Source organism: Temnothorax nylanderi, unplaced genomic scaffold (assembly GCF_030848795.1).
Source record: "Temnothorax nylanderi isolate EJ_2023f unplaced genomic scaffold, tnyl_v1.0 TNYL_tig0030_pilon, whole genome shotgun sequence".
NCBI classification, from domain to species: domain Eukaryota; kingdom Metazoa; phylum Arthropoda; class Insecta; order Hymenoptera; family Formicidae; genus Temnothorax; species Temnothorax nylanderi.
Genome location: NW_027249092.1, coordinates 410,615 through 437,339, shown reverse-complemented (window position 1 = coordinate 437,339; position 26,725 = coordinate 410,615). Strand labels below are relative to the sequence as shown.

The following is a 26,725-nucleotide window of genomic DNA, read 5'->3' as shown; positions in this document are numbered from 1 at the left end:
TGGGCAATAATAAGCACCAGCCTTGGCCAAGATTGATATTAAATCGTAAACTGTTTCGTCCTCATTTATCATTATCACGATGCAAGTCCGTTGAACTCTTTAAATCTTGAATCCACGAAGAATTCTTGCCAAAGCGGGTTTTTATAGAGAGGTAGCACACGTTATAGTTTAAGATCAATTACTTAAAAAGCGCATTGTCATTTTAACATTTATTTTGACTCTTCAAAATATTTAAATCTATTAAATAAACTTCAACAAACAAATATTTCATTCAATTACCAATTTATCAATTTACTGTTTAAAAATTCATTAATATATCAACAATATTCGATACACGCTGAGATGTCAATACAGATACCTCTCGCCTCTCAGAAACATAACTCGCTTTGGATGTCGAGACATCGACAATCCTCTGTGAGACAACAAAATTCATGAAGCGATATGACAGACCCACGTGTGTGATCTCACGATAATCGTCACTTGGATGATCACACATTCGTCCGGTAGCCGAAAGGACTCGTCGTTGACGAAGCAGGCCCTCTTCGAGGATAGCCGTGGGTGTAAAGGGGGTGTCATGCCGGCGGACTGGGAAAGGTGATTGATCGTGTTTCGCCGGAAGACAAGAGCAGAAGACTCGGGGCAGAACCGGAGGAAAGGAGCGAGACGACGAAAGTAGAGATGGCGTAAGATGGCGGTGGATGAGGAAAGAGAGAAGGACAGCAGTTCCCGAGCGTCGTCGGTGATAAAGACGAGGAGGTTGTGTCGCAAAACGAGGAGACAACCCCCTCTAGCCTCCTCCACGTCATTCAGCGGCCCCTTCAACCCCTCTGGACTCTTCCAGATTCCACTCAAAGCTGCGCTCTCCTGCTTGGAGCGACATGAAGTGGCTATAAGAAAAATAGAAATAAGCCGCGGCGTATTCGAGTAAACGAAAAACTAAGTCAAGAGAGAAAGGGAGATCTCGTAAAAACGGACGATGCATTTTCAGCCTTCCTCAAATGTTCAACCCTAAATCGTATCCATTTTCTCTACATTTCGCGCGTATCTGACATTAATTAAAGAACTTTCAACAACGAAACGGTTTTCCAAGAAAATTGAATTTTGAAATAAAATTTATTTAACTCATACGAGACGAATCTTGGACTCACATCGTTCTATAATACCTTTGTTCTATAATACCGTTCTGCAATATACTGTTATTTCCTGGATAGTTTATACGGCACAGTAAATGTAGCTTAAATTTACCGTGCTGTATTGTCGTACCAAGGCAAAACACAGTGAGTATGCTCTTTGTGTAATGACTCGGCGTTTTATATTCTCTATGCCACGCAGCTGATCGCGAGTAGACGTACTTGACCGAGTACGCCGAGACACTAGTGCATTAATATAAGCAGAGTGTAATCGAACGGCAGATCTATTACTATTAATTTAGCCAATTCGAACTCGCTTTACGTAACATCTTCAGACTGGAATGCCAATTAATTATAAAATTAAAGATAGCTGATTTAACAATAGCATAAAACACATCATTCACTTTCATTCGAACTTTACTCATTATCCCTGTTTCGTAATAATTAACATAAAATTAATAAACGTATCTATTTTTTACTTGACATAGATATAGAAATACCTTAATTTATTTCTACGGATATCAATTAATGACAAGTATTTTATTAATAGCAACTTTAGATAATAAATTATATCCACCTAATAGAAAAAAGACTTAATAGGGATCAATTAACTCTCAGGTTTCAATAATATTGGTAAATGGAGGTGTAATGGGCGGTTATGGTAACACCTGCTGATCACAAGTAATTCTGAATTAGTAGCACGATTGCCCTCGCAATAGTATTCGATATCAACAGTATTAACGTTCATTGCCACCGTTTCTCTCAGCATTGACTCCGGTACAAGATGAATTTCAGAAGCATGGAGGCGGGTTAAAGGGATATGTAGGAGTGACTCCACGGTTATAGGTACCCTCGAGTATGCTCCATAAGGGCACACAAGATCCACTGTTTCCGCGGCGGGGGTTGGTCTCATGCCGCCGCGGAGTGGGGGGGTAACTCTAGAGAAGACGCATGACGAGAAAGAGGGGACTCCGCTCTCTGCATCGGCTCAAAACCAGCCGGCGCGAACGGAGCTGGAGGGAGTTGGAGGTTGGAGGCAAACCAGAGTTGCCAGACGAGTTTCTGCCGACGAGGGACGAGCTCACTTTCAGAGCTTTCCGACGAAACTTCTCGTCTGACTCGATCTCTATATTTATTGTACAAATCACTTACAGTTCGAAACGGAGCAGTGACAGAAGTGCAGTGCAAAGATAACATATTCATTTATTAAAAAAAAAAAAAAAAAATGATTCGTACGAAAATGCTTGACTTATCCGAATTGTTTGCAGGAAAGTCAATTTGATACTCGCATCAAACTGACGATGTGAACGAAGAAGTGAAAGTTTATGAAAAAGACAAGTGCGTGGTGTATTAGGGAGTCAGACTTGGGAACGTGCGTAGAAATTAATAAGCTACGGAGTGTCTACGGAATTCCCGATGACAATCGTGAAATAGAGAAGCAAAGCAAGAAGTTGCTGCACCTGCCGCAGTGGTTCTCGCGGCGCCACTCACGTGTTGCATGCGTGCCGTGGTTATCCATCATGGTCGCGGACTAGGAGCAGCTCCGATTGGTCGGTTTTGTGGTCACGTGGTATGGTAATTGGGCTCCGGTGGGCGGGAAGGAGCGAACGAGGTCGTGGAGGATCGCGAAAGTGGCGGAAGGAGAGGAGAGAATAAGCAGCTGTCCACCGGGAGTCCTGTGCTCCGTTGTGGCCCCGCTCTTTCCATTTCTTTTCTCTTTTTCTCCCTCTCCTTCTTTCTCTCTTTTCCTCCTTTCGAGAAAACGTCACCCCTTTTCGCAAGAGGCGGTGAGGTGTGGACGATGGACCACAGCGCAGTGCCGTGCAGTGTGAGCTTGTGAGAATGAATATTAACTCGAAATGGTGTGCCGGATCGAAGAATTGATGCAAAAAGCGAGATAAGAGAGAAGAATCGAGGAGTGCGGTCGTTTAAAATTCGTTTGGACTATCGTGCGCGTGTGTTTTTCCCAAGAAAGTATTCAGGAACATGAATTCCTTCCTTCCATCCGCCGCCGGTGGATACCATCACCATCAGCATCAACAGCAAGCTGGAAATCATCATCTAGCCGCTTCCTCGTTGGTCGATCCTAAGTTTCCTCCCAACGAGGAATACAGTCAAAGTAATTATATACCCTCGACCGGAGCAGACTTTTTCACGAGCGGGAGCGGCGGTCATCATTTAAGCCATCCACAATCTCAGCTGCAGTACGGCTATCACCATCAGCATCATCATCAGGCGGCGTCGACTCCTTACGGGGCTTCCTCCGCGGTACAATTAAACGGAGGATACACAGGATACACGGGATATTACGGGCCTCACCATCACCAAGTGCACGCGGTTCACGCCAGTTTACATTCTCATCATCACGCGGTGGGTGCTTTAGCGATGCCGCCGGAAGCTCAACCACCACCGCTCACGTGTCCGTCGTCGATACAGAGTCAACAGCAGCAACAACAGCAACAACAACCATCCGTACCGACGTCAACTATCCTCGGCTCCACGCCTCTGTCACCATCTATAATGCAAAATCATGTGCAACAGCCGGATGCCCTTCAGCATCACCAGCACGAGAACAATGCCTGCAGTCCAGCCGGTTCGGGTCAGTTGCACCGAGACAATTCACCTGATCTTCAGACGCAACAGTCGTTGTCTCAGCAATCTCAACATATACAGAGCGGTCAACAACAGACGCCGCCGCAGCAGCAACAACAACACCATGTGGAAGACAGCTCGGATGCGGATGATATAGAAGATAGTCAAATGGATGGTTCACCGGGGATGATGGAAGAAGAAGAAGAAGATGATGAAAACAGAGATCGTACGATTTACCCGTGGATGAAAAAAATCCATGTTGCAGGCGTCGGTGAGTTTAACCATATAAATCTGCAGTTATTTCTGTTATTCCCTCCCGATAGCGGAATACACTATACTACTACTTTGTTACAGTAATATTGAAATTTACTTTATTCTATTTCCATTACTTATATCGGAATATCACATTTTTCATCTTTATCCCTGCATCATCTTACTTTTAAAAAGAGATGTTTATATCCATTTTTGAAACTACCATTTGTTTTATAAATATATATAAACGTACATAATTCAATTAACAAGACACTGATCTCAATCTTGCTCCACAATTAATAAACGTTATCGATATTTCGGTTTATATCGTGAAGAGTGCAATTAATCGCTACAGAAATATATCCGACGGCTCTTAGCGACACTGCTATATCTTATATGAGACACTCAATAATCTCAAACATAAAATCCATTATATATATTATTTATAATATTACGATAAATTAATGTTTTTATTTGTTTTAATTCTCTCTCAAGAATTATTATTCCTCCTAACAATAAGATAAACAAAAATTTAAAACAAAACCAGTTAACGCATTTATTAGTTCTTACTTTATTATATACTCATTTATCAATACTGTTCGAAACAGTGGAATAATAAGCGAAAATAAAACAGCGGAAATATTCACAGATTTAAAGGTATGCTGATACGAAAGCGTCGCCTATGAAAACTTTTTTTCTGAATGCGAGAGACCTGCCGAAAGTATCTGTTTGTATTTCCTGGGTATACACATTACATTATGTGTTTACAAGGTGACGAGCTTTAGAACGGTTTCCGAAGAGTTATGGGCTGAAATTTATCCTAACACCTTGCGATCACCTGCGAGGTGTAGCGGCACCTCGTTTTATAGGTGAATTTGGTTACGCCTAATATATCTTCATCTTTCGTACAGTAGCGAACGTATACTACAATAATGGGACGTCCACAGCACACAATTCAGTGTTGCAGGCAAAAATAAGTTTCGAAATTCGACACAGAGATTCTAGCGCGTTTTAAATAGACGTTCATCATTGTGCAAGGTTGCGTAGCGCTCGAGACTTGAAACAGATGCCGGTGATGGTATAACGCTCCTGGTTGTTGTAATTAAGGCAATTAGCGCGAATGTAGTTCTTCTTTCATAATTAATCAGACAACTACTTCCAGAACTAATATACGCGTGCTTCCTATCTTCATAAAGATAGAAAGACGTTTTGAGCATAACCACAACACACAGGTGTATTAATTAATGTCTCGCAAATTACAGAGCAATGCCTCTATAAGCAGTGTATCTGTAACGCGTTCGTTTCTCCAGAATTTGTAGTATTTTATGTCACGCTAAGCTAGAAACTACTTTGCGGATATATAAAGAATTCTCAAAGGTATAGTTTTTGCAATGTAATATCCTTTCAGAATTAGGCTGGCTTTGTTGCCACAAAAATTTCTACTTCATTTGACGTCGGAAAACATCATGGTCATTACAGCTTGCAAATATTTCTATTGAGCCCGTTGCACATGATATAATAGAAAAGAAAATCCCATACCATCTATACTGCAAAACTGAACTATAATTTATGATTCCAAATAAAATGGTCTGCAACGAAAACTTGTTATTTCTTTTATTAACGCGTTATACAAATCCATATAATAAAACAAACAAAAATACGTTTTTACAGCAAATTAATTTCATTAAGGAAACAAGTATTGTTTAGATACTGTTTTACCTATAATATTCTTTAAACATTTAATATAGTGTATTAAGAAGATTCAATATTATGTAAAAAAATGTATGATACTTTATAATGTATGATAAAAACAAATATCTCTTATAAAACTTTTATTTCGATAAGAAAAGTGCCCTAAATAATATTTTGAAAATAATATTTGCTAATAATATGGATCTGTATATTAAATTACAAGTATTTATTAACAGAGGAGAGAGAGAGATACATATAGAATGTATATAATCAAATTTTTTTGATAATATTGAAGACTACTTTTTCAATCTTGCTAAACTGATATATGTCTTCTCTAATCCATATAAGAATACAAACATAGAACATATTTCAATTATTGCATAAAGAATAGATGAGAGAGGACATGTCAGTCTAGCGAAACTAAAAAATACAATCTTCAATATTATCGAAAAAGTATGACTCGCACAGAGATATTGATGAAATCGTTTATAACTGTTATGAACTGTTATAAAAATATTCCGTCAAACGTACGATGTTGTAAGTTACACTTTCCGTTATGCTAGGAATCGCGCGATTTAATATTTGAAATCTCTGAACTTTGGTATGCTCGTCCGTCGGGCTGTCAGAGACTGCAATCTCTCCCCTTTGGTTGTCGAAGTACGGTCGCCGGACGTCGGAGTTAAAAGGGACCTCTGCGAGACCGACGGTCAGCTCGGAATGGAATGTCTGCACGGATTCTAAACTGAACTCGTTCCCATGTTTCCTCTATCGGACTGAACAGACCACCACGGATTGCTACTAGCGTGACTCACAAATATTAACATCAACGTGCCACAGCAGGATATTTTTTTTCCAATCTACTTGTTCAGTCGTTCGTTGCGTTTCAATCGTATCTGATTATTTTATAAAGTACTTTGGACATTTCGCGGTTATTAATATTCACCTTTGCGCGTTCTTAAATATTTCTTAGACATTTCTGCCGAGCATTAATCAATGGCATGACGAATTTCATATTTCAAATAGATCCTGAAAAACTAAACAGACTTAATGGACGAGGTAATTATCAAATTATTTAACCTTGAGTTTCTCAAAGGATAATCTAGCGTTCCTGCATTTCTTTAGAGGATGCTCAGCGGGACCAATGCGCGTGTACGCTTGGCACACTTTTTATCCTCGTAAATTTGCATACGCGTATTCTACCTTCACAACTCAACTGGCGTATCTCATGGATTGATCAGATTACAAAAGTCACTTCAGCCGACTTTGATGCTATTCAAAACGGCCATGACGTGACGAATGGTCATATGCTATAAAAATATTATTTGTATAATATCTCTCTAGACATCAACGTAAAGAATATTTTATAATTATGGTAATAATCATACAAAGTAATAATCATACAACGAATTCTTCTTCTTTTGTTGTTGAAATAGCATGGTATGTTTCAGGCGCCACTTAAGCGAATCGTTCTTTATGCTTCTTTGCACTTTGCACTACATTTTAGTGACCTAAGAAAATAGATTTTTGTTGAGCAAGCATTCTATATTAATCCTTTTTTTGCAAAACTTGTTGCTATGATTTTGTAAATAATATATGTGAAACGTCTATTAAAAAAGTCATAAAAGAACTAACAATGTGCGTGGAATAAATAGCTTAGCAAGATTGTTCAAAGATTTATATGTAATACTTTGTTAGGTTATAGTAAGAACGTTAGAGATGAGAATATTAAGAAAATTAAGAATAGTTAATTTCGGATGAAAACAATGAGTTCTGTACAGAAATTAAGCAGCGAAATTTCTCATGCCATATGCAGGATACTATTTTACAAAGCATCATATAAACGCTATTAATATAATAGGTATTATAAGAATTTTTTTTGTTTCTCGATGTGCATATATATTTGCGGTAATAAATATAATTATTTAAATATAAATAATATTAAATATAATTTTCTAAAATGTTTTATTAAAACTGATATTTTAAATTAATATTAAATACTATATTAATAAGTTAATCCAAAAAAATTGAAGTTGTGTTAAAGTAAATTTTATTAGAAGTTAAAGTAAAATTAATGTTTTGTTAGTTATTTGTATTTTCGGAGTTTTATTCATAGAAAGCTATTCGTTACTAATCGCTTGTAATGCAAAGATTCAGAATTATTGGAATTATTCAGAAATATTGATATCTTTTTTTAATGCCTTAATTAATTAAAGAGTGAAGGAGGGTAGATCCGCGGAACATTTTATACAATAATATCCTTTCTAAAAAAAGGCATGTTAAGTCGATAGTCGAATTTATTGTTGCCGCTTTTCCGCGATGCTGATTGGTTTTCTCGCTGCGCTTACTTCATTTGCAGCTGTCATCGTATATTTTGACAGTTGTGTGTATCAAGAAATTAATAGTGTAATAGTAATAGCATAATGTTAAAGCTAAATAGCGCGCGCGAAGCGCGCGTCTGTGGTGCTAGTAAATATAAAAGATGCGAAGAACATCCAAATACATAAATTTCATTTCAATTTTAAGAATAAATTTTTTGGTGAATTAGATGTCAATTTGTCTTTAGCAAAAATATTAAGATACCAATAGTTTTGTATCCTGAACAATTAAATATGAAGAGCTTTTTGCAAAGTTTTATATAAAAAAAAGCTTTAAGCATAAATAGTAAAGCGTGACAAAGCGTACTTCTTATTCAATTTTATACGGCAATTTTATACGTTTATTTCAGAACAGTTTTAATATGAGACTTCACTGCTAAGATATTTAACCCTCTTGCCGTCGTTTAACAAACGAACGTCAATGCTCTCGTGTTAGCACCTGTATATGACTGTATTAATGCGACATTATTACATAGTTTTCTCAAATCAAGGGCTACTATTTCCAACGTCTGTTAAACTCTAACCGACCGCTAACTTTTCAGAATAGTCAATAGAAGTTGGTTAATAGACGTTGGAAATAGTGGCCTTAACACAGTCTTGTAAGAACAAGAGGAAGAGACATCGACCAGTACATCGATTTATCACAGTAAAGCTTAGGTTTGGCAACAGCGCGAGTCGCAAGTGTCGACTGTACGTATTTGCTCTTTCCATGAGCGCTGCGCTCAGATATATTACACGTTAGCACTTTCAAGGTCTAAAAATTATATTAACGAAATTTTGGAAAACAACCATACAAATATAATTTGAAAAGTTGTAAATAAAAAGTCAAAAAATTTTAGAGTCAGCTTTTATGCCATATCTATGCAATTAAAGAAATAATAATATTATCGTTCGTCCAAGTTTTTGAAAGAGAACGTCTAATCAAATTTTTGATAGAAAAGAATTAACTTAAAATTATAAAAAAAATCTATTATTAAAGTGAAATTCATGTGTTAGAATACAATTTGTACAGCCACATATTTCTCAGGTAAAAAAGAAAGTATTATCTCCGAAACTGATAATTTATTATTATATATTTATAGTTTCATAATACTAACATATTTGAATTTCTATTTCCTTCTTTCAGCGAACGGCTCGTATCAACCTGGAATGGAGCCAAAGCGGCAAAGAACTGCGTACACAAGGCATCAGATACTCGAACTGGAAAAGGAATTTCACTACAATAGGTACCTGACGAGACGACGGCGGATCGAGATCGCTCATACCCTGGTCTTGTCGGAGCGACAGATCAAAATCTGGTTTCAGAATCGCCGTATGAAATGGAAGAAGGACCATAAGCTACCGAACACGAAGAACGTACGTAGAAAGAATGCGAACGGCCAAGCGCCGCCAACGGCAGCTAAACCGGCGAAGACTTCAGCGACACGGACAAAGTCCGGCACCGGTAATAACAATAGCCAAAGGAAAAACAACAACTCGCCTTCCAGCGGTATGGAAAACAGTCTGGACTCAAATATTGGTCATGATATGAACGAAGTTCATGGAGTCAGCTCTGGTATTCCTCATCCCGTTGGTGTGGTTCATCCGAGCTTTCAAGGTCATCCTCATTCTCTGGCTCATCTCCAAGCACAGCTGAGTCATCATCACGTGGGTGGAATGATGGACGGTCCGACGGGAGGACCGTTGGGACACATAAGTTCCGGAAGTATCAGTCCTCTCGCCCCGGCTACCAGTCCTCCCGGATTGTCGCAAGTATCAGCTCCTGTGCCGCCATCAGCGATAAAATCCGACTATGGACTCACGGCGCTGTAACATCCATTCCGTGAGGTATATTCAGCGATATAACTTTTTCAATACCATTTAACGACCGCTCTCCGTGGATAATTCCATCGTTTGACTGGATATTTATTGCAAATTAGGTAAACGTAATTTGAGTTCTTCTCATTGCAGCGTGGACAAAGAGAATAGTCTCAAAACTGTGAGTTAAAATCTCACAATCTTCAAAAGGCAGTATTATTTTTCTTTTACGTACATATTATAAATATGACAAATGTCTATAATTGCAATCCATTAACTAAGACGTAAAAGGCTAGATCCAAAATTGTTTAGCTATTTCTTAAATATTATTATATGTAATGTTCCTTGATTTGTAAAGTCCTGAAATCCAAGTCTGAAAAATTTGTCATAGATAAACATAAAAGATAGAGAGGAACATAATTCTGTAGTAAACAAAAATAATTGCTGGATGAAAAATAAAGTATTGTCAGATTATCAGGTCATTAATAATAAATGAGTAATAAATTTATTATTAATAATTCATAATTAATAATAAATCTGCTAATACCAAAATAACCAGAAATTTTATTTTTGCTATAATTTTCTGTTATATACATGACTGAATTTGTATATTTTTTATTTTACAAGCATTAGTTATTGAGAATTGAATAAATTGAATTCAATAAATATTTCAATAATAATGCTGTGACAAATCTTGTAATTATTACTAGCATTTGTTAAATTGTAGTTGTCATCAAATTTTTCATATTGTTGTGAATTCCAATCAATGATGAAATTTGAACAAAGATTCCTGATACTAACAATAAGCGTTTTAGTGTATGCAAATTGAACAATAACATATCTACAGTAGATGATATATATTCTTATCGCATAAAGTTTAACGTGTTTACATATTTTGAATATATGCATCTAGATATTCATGTATTATAATTATCAGAAATTCTAAAACTATCGTTTTATTGTTTAATTTAATATTATATAATCTGTTATTATACTTATTTCTTGAATTTATAATTTTTACGCACGTCAAACACTTAGGCATGGCCCAAACTCTTAACGCATGAATATCTATATTATATCCAAACATGTCTACTAACTTCATGTGAATAACACATATATTTCTACTGTACAATATGATAAAAAAATTGTGCATGTACGCATAATGTATATGATATAAAAATATCTGACAAATTAGAATTCTACATCTGGCAACTAAAACTGTAAAATCAAATGTAAGCAGACTCCCTTAAATTATAATGTAGTTTTTCATTGCAATTAAAAAATTATACTAGTAAAAGAAGTTGTAAATGCCATTCTAATACTTTCTTTATGTCTTTCCAAGCACACAACTGGATATCCCTTATCAAAACTTATAATTTGAGATATTAGTCATCTCTCTATTATATTCATATAAATATCAATATCCAAAAGGAAATTGATGAAATGTGAATTGTATATATCTAATTTTATGTATGTATATATTAGTGTAAAGAGAGTTTTATTACAACATGATCGAAGTAATGTTCATATTTCATATATTATTGCATTATATGTTGGTATTAACGTTTTATATAATGTACATTATAGATGAAAATTGGATTTTCAAGTGAAAATTTTAATCATTATGATATAACTTCAGAGTGTTTATTATTAACATTAGAATGCAGCAAATTTTCAGTAATACCAAAAATACATATAATTTTCATATATATGTTATCTCATACTCATTCTGAAAAACTATTATCCATCCGGAGTAGTTTAATTACCGGAAACGAAATATTTCAAAAAAGATCTCTTTAAACACCTTAAAAAAAATAATACATGTTAATTAAAACTACCCTACTTGAACACATCCTTCCGTAACGGGACATTGTAAATAATTCGAAATGAATAGTATATATTTTTACCGAAAGCGAACGAGGAATGACCAATAATAATTAGGACGCAATTGCACCGTGAATAAATCGGAAGTTGTACTATTAAGCGAGTAGTAATCAAACAATTAATGCACAGAACCGCTGTGACGATATACCAAAACAATATTATTAGATATAAGAAACAGAGTTATAAACGTTAAGGTACATTAATTCTAAAGAATCGAATTAGTGTAACTAGTGAAAGAACATAAAGAATAAGTGTATGAGTTTCGAGATTGTTCTATAAGTGTGACATTATACCCTCTTTGCTATAACTATTAATTGTATATAGCATGTACGATAAGGACATCATTGGGCACACTTCAATGCTTATGTTTATATTGATCATAAGGATCGATGAACTATACAACTGTCAAGTAAATAAATGAATAAATAAATGTTTCATAATTTACAATAACGTTATGTTTCCAAATCGTATTCCCACGTATACATTATTTAACCTTGTCCATCAACTCTTTTCGTCCAATATTTTTTTTTTACGTACGCGACAGTTTCCTGCTTTAATATTTTTCATAATCTTTTAGCACTATTTATTATTCTGTCAGAAAACACCGTTAATCAGTTAAAGCTAGCATCACTCGTTATCTTAAGTTTTGACGTTATCTCTTCCTCAGGTGCATTCGCATTGAATTGTATGTGTATAATATATCGTTTCCATTCTAACTTCGATAAGAACTAAACTAAAACTGAGAGCAATATTGTGCATGAAACAAGTTAAAAACTAATAAATAAATTTGACAACATTATAACAGATATTTTTGTCATAAGTGTCATAGTAGCTATGTAAAACCACATGTATTCAACATTAAAATAGTCCAGAAATATTAATAATTATTTATACTGGATAATTCAGAATAATCATGTTAATAGATACACAAAGGATTTATTTCAAATTAATAATCCAATCAATATAAAACACAAATACCTTTTATTTTTGCAAAATTTAATTTCTATATTATAAAATTGTGTTGTATGAATAATTTAAATATTAGTTAATTTATATTATTATGTATACATATAGTTTATTATACCTTCACACTTTGAAATTGCAATAGTGATGACTTAAGGAATATTGGCAACATAACTTGTGGGACAACAATTGAACGTATCACACTCAGATATACTTGAGTTAATAGAAAAATAAGCAATGTGCTAAATGCATACGCTATTGTAATTTACAGGTATCACAGAAGGCATTATGGTGTATACTGTATATCATAAGTATATATTTACTGTTTTCTTGTATCCCCCCCCCCTGTGTCCCCATATAATCGTGTGGGCGCCCATGCGTGCGACGTTGCCGTAGCAGCGCATGCGCGAGCATGTGCGTGATTGCCGCAGCCCGGGGCAAGGAATACCTCGCAGCAGCTCGAAAAGAAGGGTGGCACCCGGAAAGCGAATGGGGGGCCGCCTGTGCAGTTCTGCCTCCGCCCATGCCACGAACATCCCGGCCAACTGCCTAGATATGTTGCTACCAACCGGGTTCCAAAGTCAGACATATTATGGCGTGAACCAAGGTCGCTACTCATACAACACACACCGCGGAGTCATGGGATTTTGGAAGAATGCTGATAATACTAGATAGTATCTCTATACACAAAATCGCTTCTTACATTTAACTCCATTTATTTAATGATATCGGCTCCGATTTTCACAAAATTCTAACGATAATGGGAAACATGTAATTTTGCTGATTGGTCATGATTAGACAGTTTTATTGTTCCTTATTTCTGTGGAATAATCTTTTATCAATTTTTTTACATTGTTATAACAGGTAAAAAAATGATGATAAAGAAGCGTATTAAATTTAATTATAATTTCATTAAATTTTACTTTATAAATATTATAATGTATACATAGCACTTTTATATTTTTAATTTTATAAAATTATATTAATTTTAATAACAATAGTGATATTTAAAGAAATTTCTTATTTTTATTTTTATTAATGTCTATGTGTTTAATACATGTTTTTGGTTAATCGATAAAATTGCAACGTTTGTTATAATGTTCATAATAATTGTTGACAGCTTTTGAATTTATAACACCTCCAATTAGCAGACTACTGACTTTTATAAGTAAGTACGACTTTACATGTGTACATACAATATGCAGAAAGTTATATTAGTAAAATATATGTTCTATTTTTTATAATTTTTTAATAATTTTAAATTAATTAATTTATAGGCGACTGTTAATTTATGTAAGTCTATCAAAATCAATGAATATACTTATATGTATAGTTTTCTTATAAAAGATCTGAAATTAAAAATTTTGTAAAGTTGATTTGAATATTACAATTTGTATATTTTGTTATATTTTGTTATATATTCTTTTTTTCTGCAAATTAATGTAAAAAGTCTAATCTAAAAGTTTTAATTACAAGGTAATATAGTTAATGTGTGACACAGCTTATAATTAGATGACATTTAACTGCTGCATATGGCATGTACGCAATATTTCATTTTTGTAAAAAAAAAACATTTTTAACATATGATGCGAAAACATGATCTGAAACACGATATAGTTTAATTCTAAAATATATGTATTCTATCCAACGCAAGACGATACGATTAATAGCAAGCTTCCAAGCGAGTAGAAGGAAGGAAGTACACAAGAGCCGCTAATTGCAAGATCTATGTACTGTTGTCTGCTTGCTATCCGTGGGTAGATAAACTATAGGTATCGATGTTAAACACCTTCGCTAACTTCTCTAGGATGTGGATTAGTTGGAAATTATTGTAGACATTTTGGTCAGTCTATTGTTTCAAAGTGGAGCAAGATATAATGCAAAATTGATTGCAGTTATGTTTGTATTAAGATAATAACAGTGAATTTCCACTTGAGAAAGAAAAGCAGAGACAGAGAAAGAAAGAGAGAGAAGAAAAGAGAGAAAAAGTATTAACAATTATGCAAAATATAAAATATCAATAACGTATTTATACTTATAATGCAAATTTTAGAAAAAGCAAATGTCATGACAATAAATTATAATAATAAATTGATATGTTCTTGTCCTTCTTTATTAAAAAAATATATATCTGAGCAGCATTCTATTATATCACTTATAAATGCGTTTATAGTTCTTAAAATAAAAATCATCAATTAGACAGTCGTTAAATATAAATCGAGAATACATAATCTTTTCGTAATAAGTTACGTAAATATATTTTAAATATCTTTAAAATAGAAGAATCTTTTCAAACATTGCTTATCGATTATTTAGAGTATTTAGATAGTTCAATAAAAAAAAGAACCAATAAGGGCCAAGACATATAGCTGCTAATAGTTAAATATTTAAGTTATAAATGATTGTTTTGATAACAATCATAGATAAATGATTGGTATCAAAACGGTCATTTACGATATAAATATTTACAATAGATTTATTAATAATTACGTTTTGCTTGTTACTGATTTTTCTCCTTTTCTCGAGATTTTATATCAAAGAATCTTTTCCTTTATTTAGATTGCCATTTTTCTGTATATAAATACTTAACCGATGCATTTCCGAACCTTCTCTTCGCTGCCTGTCGTTACACCTACGCGTCGCGTTCCATATCCGTGCTCTTAAGACAAATGATGCATACATGCTGGTCATTTCGTCTATATCCGCATCACAATCGCTCCGATCTACAACCTGTACGGTGCTGAACGTGAAGTGGGTGGTCGTTGAATTGCTCGTTTAGCGAATGCAGCGACAGACAACGAGAATTTCGCGCGCAAGCTGTGTCATATCTCTTATTATCGTCATTTAACTGTAGCGCGACCACACATTTTGCATTCAGCAATAGCAATGTGTTATTGTAAAAGTTAAACGGCAGCGTTTTTATCACATATCGATTAAGCCCCTAATGTGACTGCAAAAATTATTTTCGTAGTTACTTTTAAAGTTTCTGCTTAAAGCGTAACACAAAAATCAAGCGTTTAGTTCGATAAAATTATGTTGGTATCGTTCGCATTTGGAAATTTCAAAACTGATGTAAGATAGATTTGGTGTGAACGGTCCCCATCAGATGTAATTGGAGGGGATTAACGAGTCACGACTCCATTTATCAGCCACCGTAATTACAAAGCATCTCTGCCTCCCACCTCCCTCAACAATCTACCCTTGCCCTTTCGCGCGGTCGCCGCATCGCTTTCCGCTCGGCGCTTACTCCGCTGGCTGACTGACATCCCCCAAAGACAGTTTCGCATCTCAAATACACATTCGCCTGTAACTAAAGATAACAGGCACCACCGTGTCATCGAAGGGAACCGACACGAAATTGGATTTAAATCCACCGCACTGACGGAGCGCGGAAATATTTGATCTTCGCGCGCGCTATTAATTGTCGCTTCCGTTGAATGAAGATCGGAAACGAATAAAAAATAAATTCGCAAAAGAGGACGAGCGGGGGAGTTATTTCGAGAGACCAGATAATGAATCGACTGCCGTAACACGCAGCACAGTAGCAGTCTGACGACACGCGCCAGTGATCGAACGAAAGGCTCCAAAAGCTGACATGGGCGGCCACGTCCATCTCTAGAATTAATTAAAAACCATCGGCCCGAAAGGGACATGTATTTTTATCTACGGCTAGCCTCGGTGACGTGATCTACCTCCGAGTAGCTGGATATAAAGGAAAAAAGTGTGCTGTTACTGTCATCACGTCCCACCGCAGATAATCTTCCATGCCAGCCCCAGTTCAATGTTATATATCTCATGCCTTTAATTTCGTTACACGACGCCTCATGAATATTACTAAGATACTTAGTGATGTAAACAGCATTAACGTATAAACATAAATACGTGATCATTATCGGCACAATTTAAGATTTCATTAAACATTGAACTAAGGTACACTTTTTAATTCGAGCCATGTCCAAATATGAGATATATATATGTCGATCGAGCTATTATATAATATATATCTATCTCAATGACTATTTTATTATCTTCTAGAAGAAATGGCGTATTTACAGCTCTCTCGTGATAACGCTACCTAAAGTTTGCGCACCAACAACAAGCACCACGAAGTGCTACTATTACGAGAAGCCGTCGACGGTACCTGTCGCTAGTCGCTGCCTCTGTATAGAAAAAGAAAAAGCGGAAAAGAGAGAAAGAGAGACGAAGAGAGGGGGAAGAGAAATAGAGAATGAGAACGACAGACTGGGCGGCGCAAAGGCTTCGACTCGCAAGCCGCACGTTCATTAATCTTGATCGGATCAGTCGAGATAGCGGCGAGCTGTTTCGGAAACCCTCTCCTACCACCCCTTCTCATCAAGTCCCCTAGTACCATCGCCTCCACCTTCTCCTTCACCTCTCCCCCCCCCCCCCTCCGTCCTTCGTGTCCCTCAGCTCCTTTTTCTTCTGCTCCTCGAACTCTTTCCTGCAGGACCCTGCCTTTAGATCGGTTCACCCGAAAGTTAAGAGCGAGGAAACCCTCGGAACGGATCGACAGTGCGCCACGCCGAGAACGCCTGACGATTTTAATTCCAGTCCACACGCTGACCAATTTCTTCCATCCGAACCTCCGAATCTCCGAATATGGGTTCTCAGAATTGTATAATCTGATTCTTAGTTCACAGACGCGCAGTTTATCGAAATTAATTAATTGTATGGACAAAGCCAGCTATTGTTATTTTAAAGTTAAATTTATTTAATAATGCATTTTATAAATTTAGTTTTTCTTAAAACCTGATTTCTAATGCATTTTGCAATCATCTCAATTAATTCAAATAAAATAGTAATACAAAGATCCTATTTATAAAGTTCCCCATTCCACAATCCAAAAATATATCTTTATTAGCTAAATTTATATAGCTTTATATTTATACAGATTTATTGCTTATAAATGTTTTAATATTATAGTTGTACTTAGATTTAGAAAAAATATTAAAACGTTTCGTTTTGATTATTTAGAATAGTGACGACGTTTGGTAATTTAATTTCGAATAAATTGAATACTAATTTTTCTACTCCTATCCCACACACACACATTTCCTACTTATAATTCATTAAAATTCTTTTTGCTTCCGTGAAAACGTGATGGATCTTGTTTTCAATTTAGTAGAGCCCCAACTGCGACTACCATAATGCTCCGCACGATCTACTCACGGAATAGCAATGAGCTTCCTACCCTGGTTGACAGCGAACTATGAATTGCGACGGTGATCAAAAAATTTGTGCATGGAAACCGATTACATACTATAGCAATATTAAATATTTGCTATGTTACTAGATAAACAAATAGCAATATATATTTTATACTACAATATATACCTATTAATTTATATGTATATTATTTATATTTAGCTACTATTTTCTATCTTATTTCATGCTTTTCGGAATACACAAGTACACACGAACAATAATCAATTTTTAACTAGATTTTTAACTTAGCAACTATATAGCCTAATGATATGTGTTTTATGTAGTAAATTCCTCAAAGCTGTTGTGGCAACTGTTAAGTGACCGCTAATATTATTGCCTTAGCCCACTATAAGCATCCCTCTTCAGCGCTAGCCGAATTGGGTATTAACGCCCTTCATGTAATTAATCCCTTAATCCTGTAGACATGTTCTGCGCTTCGCAGACAGGAAAGGAACGACATTTATCTGGTATTTTTATCAAAATAATTTAAAAGAGAAAAAATCTACAATAATATATCTATATATTATTGTAGATTTTTGATAGATAGTACAAAGAATTGACTTATTTTTGTACGATGTGTGTGTGTGAACATATATCTAATTTTAGTCATTTAATGACTTTTCGCAAAAAAAAAGAAATATAGTTTTGCTGATTACATTTCTAAATTAATGTTTATCTTCCTGCGAAATTAAATTTCTTCGTCAATCATGCTTGTTAATAAATGATTCAGGGTCACTGAAATCGACTCACGACGGATAAAAAGGAATTAACGCCGCGTATTTTGTGACGCGCAGAGAATCGCCATTTCGAGGTTCTATTCACAGCTGCTCTTTTTTCGTCTCACTCATCTTGATCTTTTGTGGCAGCCTGTTTGAAATACAACGCATCGACAATACAGTCACGAGTTGCAATTATTCACGCTGAGCTGAAATGAAGTTGTTAAAAAAAATACCTCAATTGACCAATAAGTACATATTACCTGGCATAAAAATTTAATAAGAGAGCAAGAGAGAGAGAGAGGAAAAGAGAATGGTGAAGCGTTCTTAATATTCTTCAATTTTACAATAATGTCATAATTTAGTTTTAGTACATTGACTCTGTAATATATTCATTAATTTTATAAATACATTTCTATAATATGTATTTTATATATTTCTATTCTTTTTATGACTAAATTGCAACAAGAAACCGTAAAGATTATAAAACGTAATCTAATATATAATATATTGACTTAAATTACAGCAATATTTAGAAACAGGAGAAAAACAAAATTCGATGGGAAGAGTAATATATAGTTCTTATAGAAATTAATAGTGCATTATACCATGACGAATTTCGGAAACAGCCGATACGGTATAATTCTCACGAGTCGTTCTTCGATAAGGATTTCGCACCCCTCGATACAATTAAGAATGGTTCCAAGATCCGCCCCAAACTATTTCGTTCGGCATGCAGGAATAGCCTGTGTTATATATGGGATTGGACGGTTCCTCATATATGGGATTGGACGGCATTGAAGCAAAGGGAGGATCAATTTCCTTCCGAATACCCTACCATTTTCGTATTTTTTTCATTTTCTGTGCTTACGATGACTGCTAGAGAAAGACAGTCGAAAGAAGATCATTCTATTTCGAAATTCCAAATTTATTATTTATAATCATCGTAAACTTTAGCTTCATTCTTTCTTTAAAAAGTATATTTAGATAATATTATCTGTTAAAAATCAAATGAATTTTCTGTTAACATTAAAATACAATAACGCAAGTGCTGTAAATGAATTCTTTCTGGGCAAATAATCAACTGAGTTTAGATTGGGAGGTTCTTGTTACATGGATCGATTCCCCTTAAATTGTCAATTTTATCTTGTTATCCGGATAACGAACGAGTCCGTAAACAGAGCCTGATAGACGCTTAAAACAAACCCTTAATTGAATTCACACTTAGTCACTCTGTTTCGCTTACGAAAGAGCACAGTCATCCGACACAGATTTTTTTCTGCCTTCTGCACCCCTTGTTTTGAATAACCTACTGCAACGCTACTACTTGAGTGAAATACGAAGTGATAGTAAATTAAAAGTCAAATTGCTTCCTCACATTGTGAAGATCCTTCCCTCCCTCCCTCCCTCCCTCCCTCCCTTCATCTCCCCATGTTCCCCTTATCTTATATCTTATGATTTAACACTTGAAGATTTCAAGCAGCAAAATACTTATGCATATTAATTTGCATTAATTGCCTGTATATTTTTTACCTTTTATATCTTTTATTTTTTATCATATTATTTTTTATCATATTATATTGCCTTTAAAAAATCATATCCAATGTTTTATAAAAATTTTATTTGACAAATGTGATCAATTATTTTTTTAAATATCCTTGCGTTTTAATAAAGAGATAGCATTTAATATGGAAAAAATTTATTTATATTTTACTATTAATCAGTTTAGACATTAATCAAGTATTTAAAAATAATTCCATTTTAAGTTAAATCAAATATTTTGGGAATGTATATTTTTAAAAGTAGCAAATAGTGTAAACAGATATTTTTAAGATTTCCTGGATTATTTTACTTATCTGATTTTGAAATTATGTTTTTTTATGACTATTCTACGATGTGAATATTTCATACGATGTGTATATTCAGAGGAAATGTATATTTCTAGATATTATCTACTATATATAGTTCAATTTCAGAATTATAATTTTTCAGAAACTTTGTATATTTTCAAATATATATATATATATATATATATTGCAGTAATATTTCTCTAATTAATATCATTTTAAGACCATGATTAATATCATTTTAAGACCATGCACGCATATGCCGATATACAACACGGACAAATTCTCATTTTCCATTTGTATTAAACATAAATACACTCTATACTTTCGTAAATATAACTTCTTAGAAATGCACTAACAGTTATGCTATTTAATGTCAACGTGTTAAACAAAAATGCCCGTATTATACCATCTTACGTATGCAGCATTCTAGGTCTTATCGTACTCGCTATTCCGCGCCTTCATAGCCGAGTCGTTACATTATTCATGTTTAATATCATCAAGTATTTCATCCCCCTGACTAAAAGCAACCAGCCAGCCACCACCGGTGGCGGCGCTAATATTGCCAGGAGGGATGGACTCTGATGGACGGACAGCAACGATAACACCTTTGCACGGCATGTAAAGGAAGCTTTTTTCAAAGGCGGCCCTCGAAATATATTTAAACCTTTCTTCCTCGGTATGAATTATTCTGGATTTTATCATCGGTTTTTCGCACTCTAGTTTTATTCTAAGCAAATTTAATAAATTACATAACTATCATTCAATTATATTAAACTTCGATTATGTTAAACAGATTTTTAATATGTCTATAATAGTGTAAACACGATCGTTATCTTTTTAGAATAAAGAAAATACTTAATCCTCTGAAAAAATATAGAAGTCTAAGACTAACAAAATTTGTACTCCTTTTCAAGATAAAAAAATTTTGAATTACGAATTTAATTTGATTATCGCGATACTCTTAGTTTTTATAAGATATATATTATCCCCGATGTTATCACACTTTCTTTAAAAATTGATAAAGTCGTAAATGATAGAAAGCTTTTCCTCGTTTCGCGCCTTTCCATAAGAAATAAAAATTTTGTAAAGAAAGAGTACAGAAAAGAAATAAGAAATGCACGTTATTGTCAAGAACGAACGTCATAAGAACCGTGGGTATAATACACACGGGAACAAGCGAGAGCTTTTAATCCCGGTCGCGTCAAACAAAATGCGGAAATAGAGTCGAGGGGGGTACGGGCACGTCGGCAACGTGGCACGTCGTCAGCGTCCCGACGCCGACGTTGCGGTCGTCGGGGACAAGTCACCACTGATGCCTGGGGTCACTAGATACCTGGGGCCGCGGCTTCTCGCAAAATGAACGACAGGGATGGAGTAGGAGTAATCGTGCCCCACTTTTATTCACTGGAAATTATTGAAATCAAAAAAATAACTCACCGGCCGATGCGCAACAGCGGAGTTGTAAGTTGTAGCCCTGCGATGATCTGTAACACAGAAATATTTTTACATTAAAGCAGTGCAAGTGTCCAAGAAAATAAATAGGTACTTAAAGTAAATAATTATTATATCGCGCCCGTTAAATTTCTAAAACGTTATTTTAACAGATATGTGTGTGTGTCTGATTTTAAGATGCTAATGAATATTTCCGCGCATTAACTCGTTCGCGTAATTAATCCGCGAAAAATCATGCAAGTAATATCACGACCGTGCGAATAAGAGAGACGCGATCGACGTTCGCGACGTAATGTCTCTTCTCGCATATGCCGGAGATCGAACTCCGAAATTGCGCCGGAGTGGAACCTCAAAAGGAGTTCGAGTGGCGGAATCTGCCATCCGCCACAGGACTGACAGGACTGACAGGACAGCAAAATAATAAAGGAATAACTACTCACCTCACGGTCGCTCCGCCGTTGCCCGATGCCTCCCAGGCCCCCTTCTCCTCTCCTCGATCCTCCTCCGTTGGTCCATTGTCCATTGTCGCACTCACTCACGACGCGACGACGTTCACGAGCAAAAATGCCGAAAATCGACGATATCGTCACTTATGATCGCGCGACACTGAAAGCACGGCACTCCCGGTATTAATCTCGCGACGCGGCGCGTGTACTTAATTACACGGCGACGGAAGAATTACGTCGCGGTCGGAGAAACTACGAACGAAACTATACGATCCGCTTGACACCCATGACGCCGCGCCGTGACTTCCCGCCGCCATCCCGCGCGCAGGTAGACGTGACAAGTGAAGCGAAGGTGGCGGACTGCGGAGAGAAATTCGTAAATCGCACGGCCAACTTCACTCGCCAGGAGGAACTGTCGCGAGAATGCGATTACGCGATTTTGATTAACTACATGCAATTAAATCATCGATTTATGAACGATTTATCTATCCTCCACGATCGGCAAATCGTCAAACACGATTAAATATGAGGTTAAATCGTTAATTAGATACTGTCGCTAATTAAACACGTCGCGGCTCGCGGCTCGCGGCTCGCGGCTCGCGGCTCGCGGCGTCACTCGATTCAGGGTCCACTCGTATTCTTCATCCGTGTTCCGAAAACGACGGACGACGGCCACTTCATTCTGAAATCGCGTGACACGACGCGAGCGAGACGCGAATCTAGTTGACAGTTGAGAAAAGCGAAATCAATCGTCCGAAAGAATCTAATAGAAATTAAGTCACTATTATCGAATGCGACATACCTCGGCATCCGTATATTAATCCGTATATTCGCGAAGCACACGAATTAAATGAACATTCGCTGTATCACAGTTTTTCGCAAGCTAAACAATCGGACCCGGCGACACCCGGCGATTCGTGTATTTAGTAGTATTTACTCCGGATATATGCGATACGGGAGCGGGGAGCGCGGGGCGCGGGAGTAACGACGTCAGAACGGGCCACGGGCGCCGCGGTATACATGAGTAGTGGGGACAGAGTGGGGGTAAGGTGACTACACACGGTGCGCGGCACTGCGCGGTCGGTTAGTTCGGTATGCCGGGTATGCGTATATAAAGCCTACCCCTCTCTATTCCCACTGCTCATGTTACCGCGGCGCCCGCGGCCCGTTCTGATGTTGTTGCTCGCGGATCGCATCGCGGAGTAATATACGAATCGTCAGGTCCGATTATTCAGATTACAGAAAACTGTGATACATCGAATGTTCATTTAGTCCGGTTCTACAATCAGTCGTATGTCGGAGTCGAATGTCGGAACGTAACCGATGATCCAATGAGAAAAATTCTTTTTCGAAAAAGAAATTATCTCATTGGACCATCGGCTGCGTTCCGACATCCGACTACGACATGCGATTAATTGCAGAAACAGCCTTAATACATGTGCTTTGCGGACTTTATACGTACGGATACTGAGGTATATCACATTCGATTACATTATTTCGGATGATCGATCTCGCTTTTCTCAACCGTCAACTTGACTCGCGTCTCGCGTTGTGTCGCGCAGTTTCAGAATAAAAGTTTCCGTCGTTCTCGGAACGGATAAAGTTCCTGAAATCGAGGCCATCGCACACAAAATGCATACATAGCTTTAAGCTTCATAAGCGTAGCATAAGACCGCTTTAAAACCAATGAGCATCCAGCATAAAGTCGCCATATTGATTTACATAAGATGTTCATTGGTCCAGCGCGGCGGTTTTATGCTATGCTTATGCAGCTCATGCAATTTTGTGTTTTGCGTTAGCCCTAATATATCGAATGTTTATTTACTACATGTGCTTCGCGAAATTGATACGGATGCCGAGGTATGTCGCATTCGATAATAGTGACTTAATTTCTATTACATTCTTTCGGACGATTGATTTCAGATTTAGCTTTTCTCAACCGTCAACTTGATTTGCGTCTCGCGTCTCGCCGTCTCGCCGTCTCGCGTCGCGTCGCGTCGCGTCGCGCCGTGCGCTGCCGTCCGTCCGTCGTTTTCGGAACACGGATTAAAGGGATCGAACGGACCCCAAATCGAGTGACGCCGCGACGTGTTTAATTAGCGATCACGGTCCCTATTAACGTACGTTTAACCTCATATTTAATCGTGTTTGACGATTTGGCGATCGTGGAGGATAGATATAAAACGTTCATAAATCGATGATTTAATTGCAGTTAACCAAAATCGCCTTGTAATCGGTAAAGTATAGCGATCGTATTATTTTCGGTTGGCATGTTCCGCGGATATTTCTCTTTGATCTTTGATTTTAATTCATCAATTTATTCCTCTTACGTCGCTTATATTGCAACACGTAAAAGTAATCTCGATATTATTCGTTGTTCAAAGTGCGAAAAGTACAAGTGTGGGAGCAGCAAGTAGCGTCCTCGCGACAATTGCTATTGACGAATGAAGTTGGCCACACGATTTACGCACGAAATTCTCTCCGCTACGTTCGCTTCACTTGTCGCGTCTACCTGCGCGCGGGATGGTGGGAAGTCACGGCGCGGCGTCATGCATGGGTGTCAAGCGGATCGTATAGTTTCGTTCGAAGTTTCCCCGACGTAATTCTTCCGTCGCCGTGTAATTAAGGACGCGCCGCGTCGCGAGATTAATACCGGGAGTGCCGTGCTTTCAGTGTCGCGCGATCATAAGTGACGATATCGTCGATTTTCGTTCATGAACGTCGTCGCGTCGTGAGTGAGTGCGACAATGGACCAACGGCGGTGGATCGAGGAGAGGAGGAGGGGGCCTGGGAGGCATCGGGCAACGGCGGAGCGACCGTGAGGTGAGTAGTTGTTATTCCTTTATTATTTTCCTGTCCTGTCAGTCCTGTGGCGGATGGCAGATTCCGCCAATTTTTCAAGCGCGATTTCGTCCATTACACGATACTCATTAACTCGTACAATATCGCTCGAGATTTCACTCCGGCGCAATTTCGGCAATTTCGGAGTTCGATCTCCGGCATATGCGAGAAGAGACTACGTCGCGAACGTCGCGTCTCTCTTATTCGCACGCTCGTATAATATTACTTGCATGATTTTTCGCGAATAATTATGCGACCGAGTTAATGCGCGGAAATATACATTAGCATCTTAAAATCAGACATATCTGTTGAAATAACGTTTTAGAAATTTAACGGGCGCGATATAATAATTATTTACTTCAAGTACCTATTTATTTTCTTGGACACTTGCACTGCTTTAATGTAAAAATATTTCTATGTTACAGATCATCGCAGGGCTACAACTTACAACTCCGCTGTTGCGCATCGGCCGGTGAGTTGTTTTTTTTATTTCAATCATTTCGAGGCAATATGTGAATAAAAGTGGAGGTAACCTGACCGACTATATATAAGGCTCACCGAGCACATGCCCGTACCTAGTCAGCCTACTCCATCCGCCGCTCATGTTGCTGAGAAGTCTCAGCATCACTGCGAGTCACCATCCTCCGCGTCCCATTAGACTCGCTGCCGTTCCAATTCTGTGGCCCCGGCGACCACTATCCGCTATTTCCCCCTTTTCCGCGCTATTCGTTGCCCCTGCAGGGACCGACGATTGTAGTTCGGCATCATCCAACCCTGAACCGAACTCGCCGACAATACGCCGGAAATTTCACTGAACCGCTCGCACACCCGCACACCCGCACTCTCTCCCTGTCGGCGAAGCTGACAACGGGCGCCGCTGATTTCCGCGGGGAGCACGAGGTTTGATTGTGTGCTGGTTAACATCGGGATGCCCCATCGAGATACATGCAATTGGATACTATTATCGATTGCAACCTGAATCACACATACGTTCGCGATCGATTCCGTCCAGATTCATCGATTGATTCTACACGAATAAAAATCGCAAACTAAAATAATATGTTTGCTATTAAATCATGCATTGTAGGATAAATTGATTGTTGAAGTAGATTTATGCGCTTGTCACTTTTGACTTTTCATTAATGAGCGTTATTATAGCCGTTAGTCGATTATTATAATGGTCAATTATTAGCTCAATGCATATCGCAAATCGCAAAGGCAAATAAGTCACGAATATTTTGCCAAATATGAAATGTGTCAAGGATTAAGTCAACAGTTTATATTATTTTTTAGTGAGCATATGTCGAAGATGTCAATCGGCATTTTTACAGTTTTTTTTTTTAACATAAGGAGCATTCGTTTTTTATTCTGATATTATTAATGACACAAGAATTTGATAGAAAACGTGAATCATTCTATTACAAAATAAAGACGTACTTGAGATAGATTGGCAGGAAGTACATCGACAGATTCAAAGTCATCCTAGATGAGAGATTGACTGATTTCTTT

The 26,725-nt window shown here is 36.9% G+C and overlaps 1 protein-coding gene across 3 annotated transcripts; it reads left to right on the top strand.

The window, feature by feature from the left end:
* Positions 1-1,812: 1,812 nt before the first annotated feature.
* On the top strand, positions 1,813-25,753 carry Dfd (homeotic protein deformed). 3 transcript variants are annotated; one of them, XM_071702460.1, is made up of 3 exons: positions 1,813-3,993; positions 9,168-9,868; positions 25,642-25,753. In XM_071702460.1, the coding sequence occupies exons 1-2, from the start codon at positions 3,117-3,119 to the stop codon at positions 9,851-9,853; spliced, it is 1,563 nt and encodes a 520-aa protein (XP_071558561.1). In that variant the 5' UTR covers positions 1,813-3,116; the 3' UTR covers positions 9,854-9,868; positions 25,642-25,753. The 3 variants fall into 3 exon arrangements, with proteins under 3 accessions (XP_071558561.1, XP_071558560.1, XP_071558558.1); XM_071702459.1 differs by lacking the exon at positions 25,642-25,753 and adding an exon at positions 9,992-12,172; XM_071702457.1 differs by lacking the exon at positions 25,642-25,753 and having other exon boundaries at positions 1,814-3,993; positions 9,168-12,172.
* Positions 25,754-26,725: the final 972 nt, after the last annotated feature.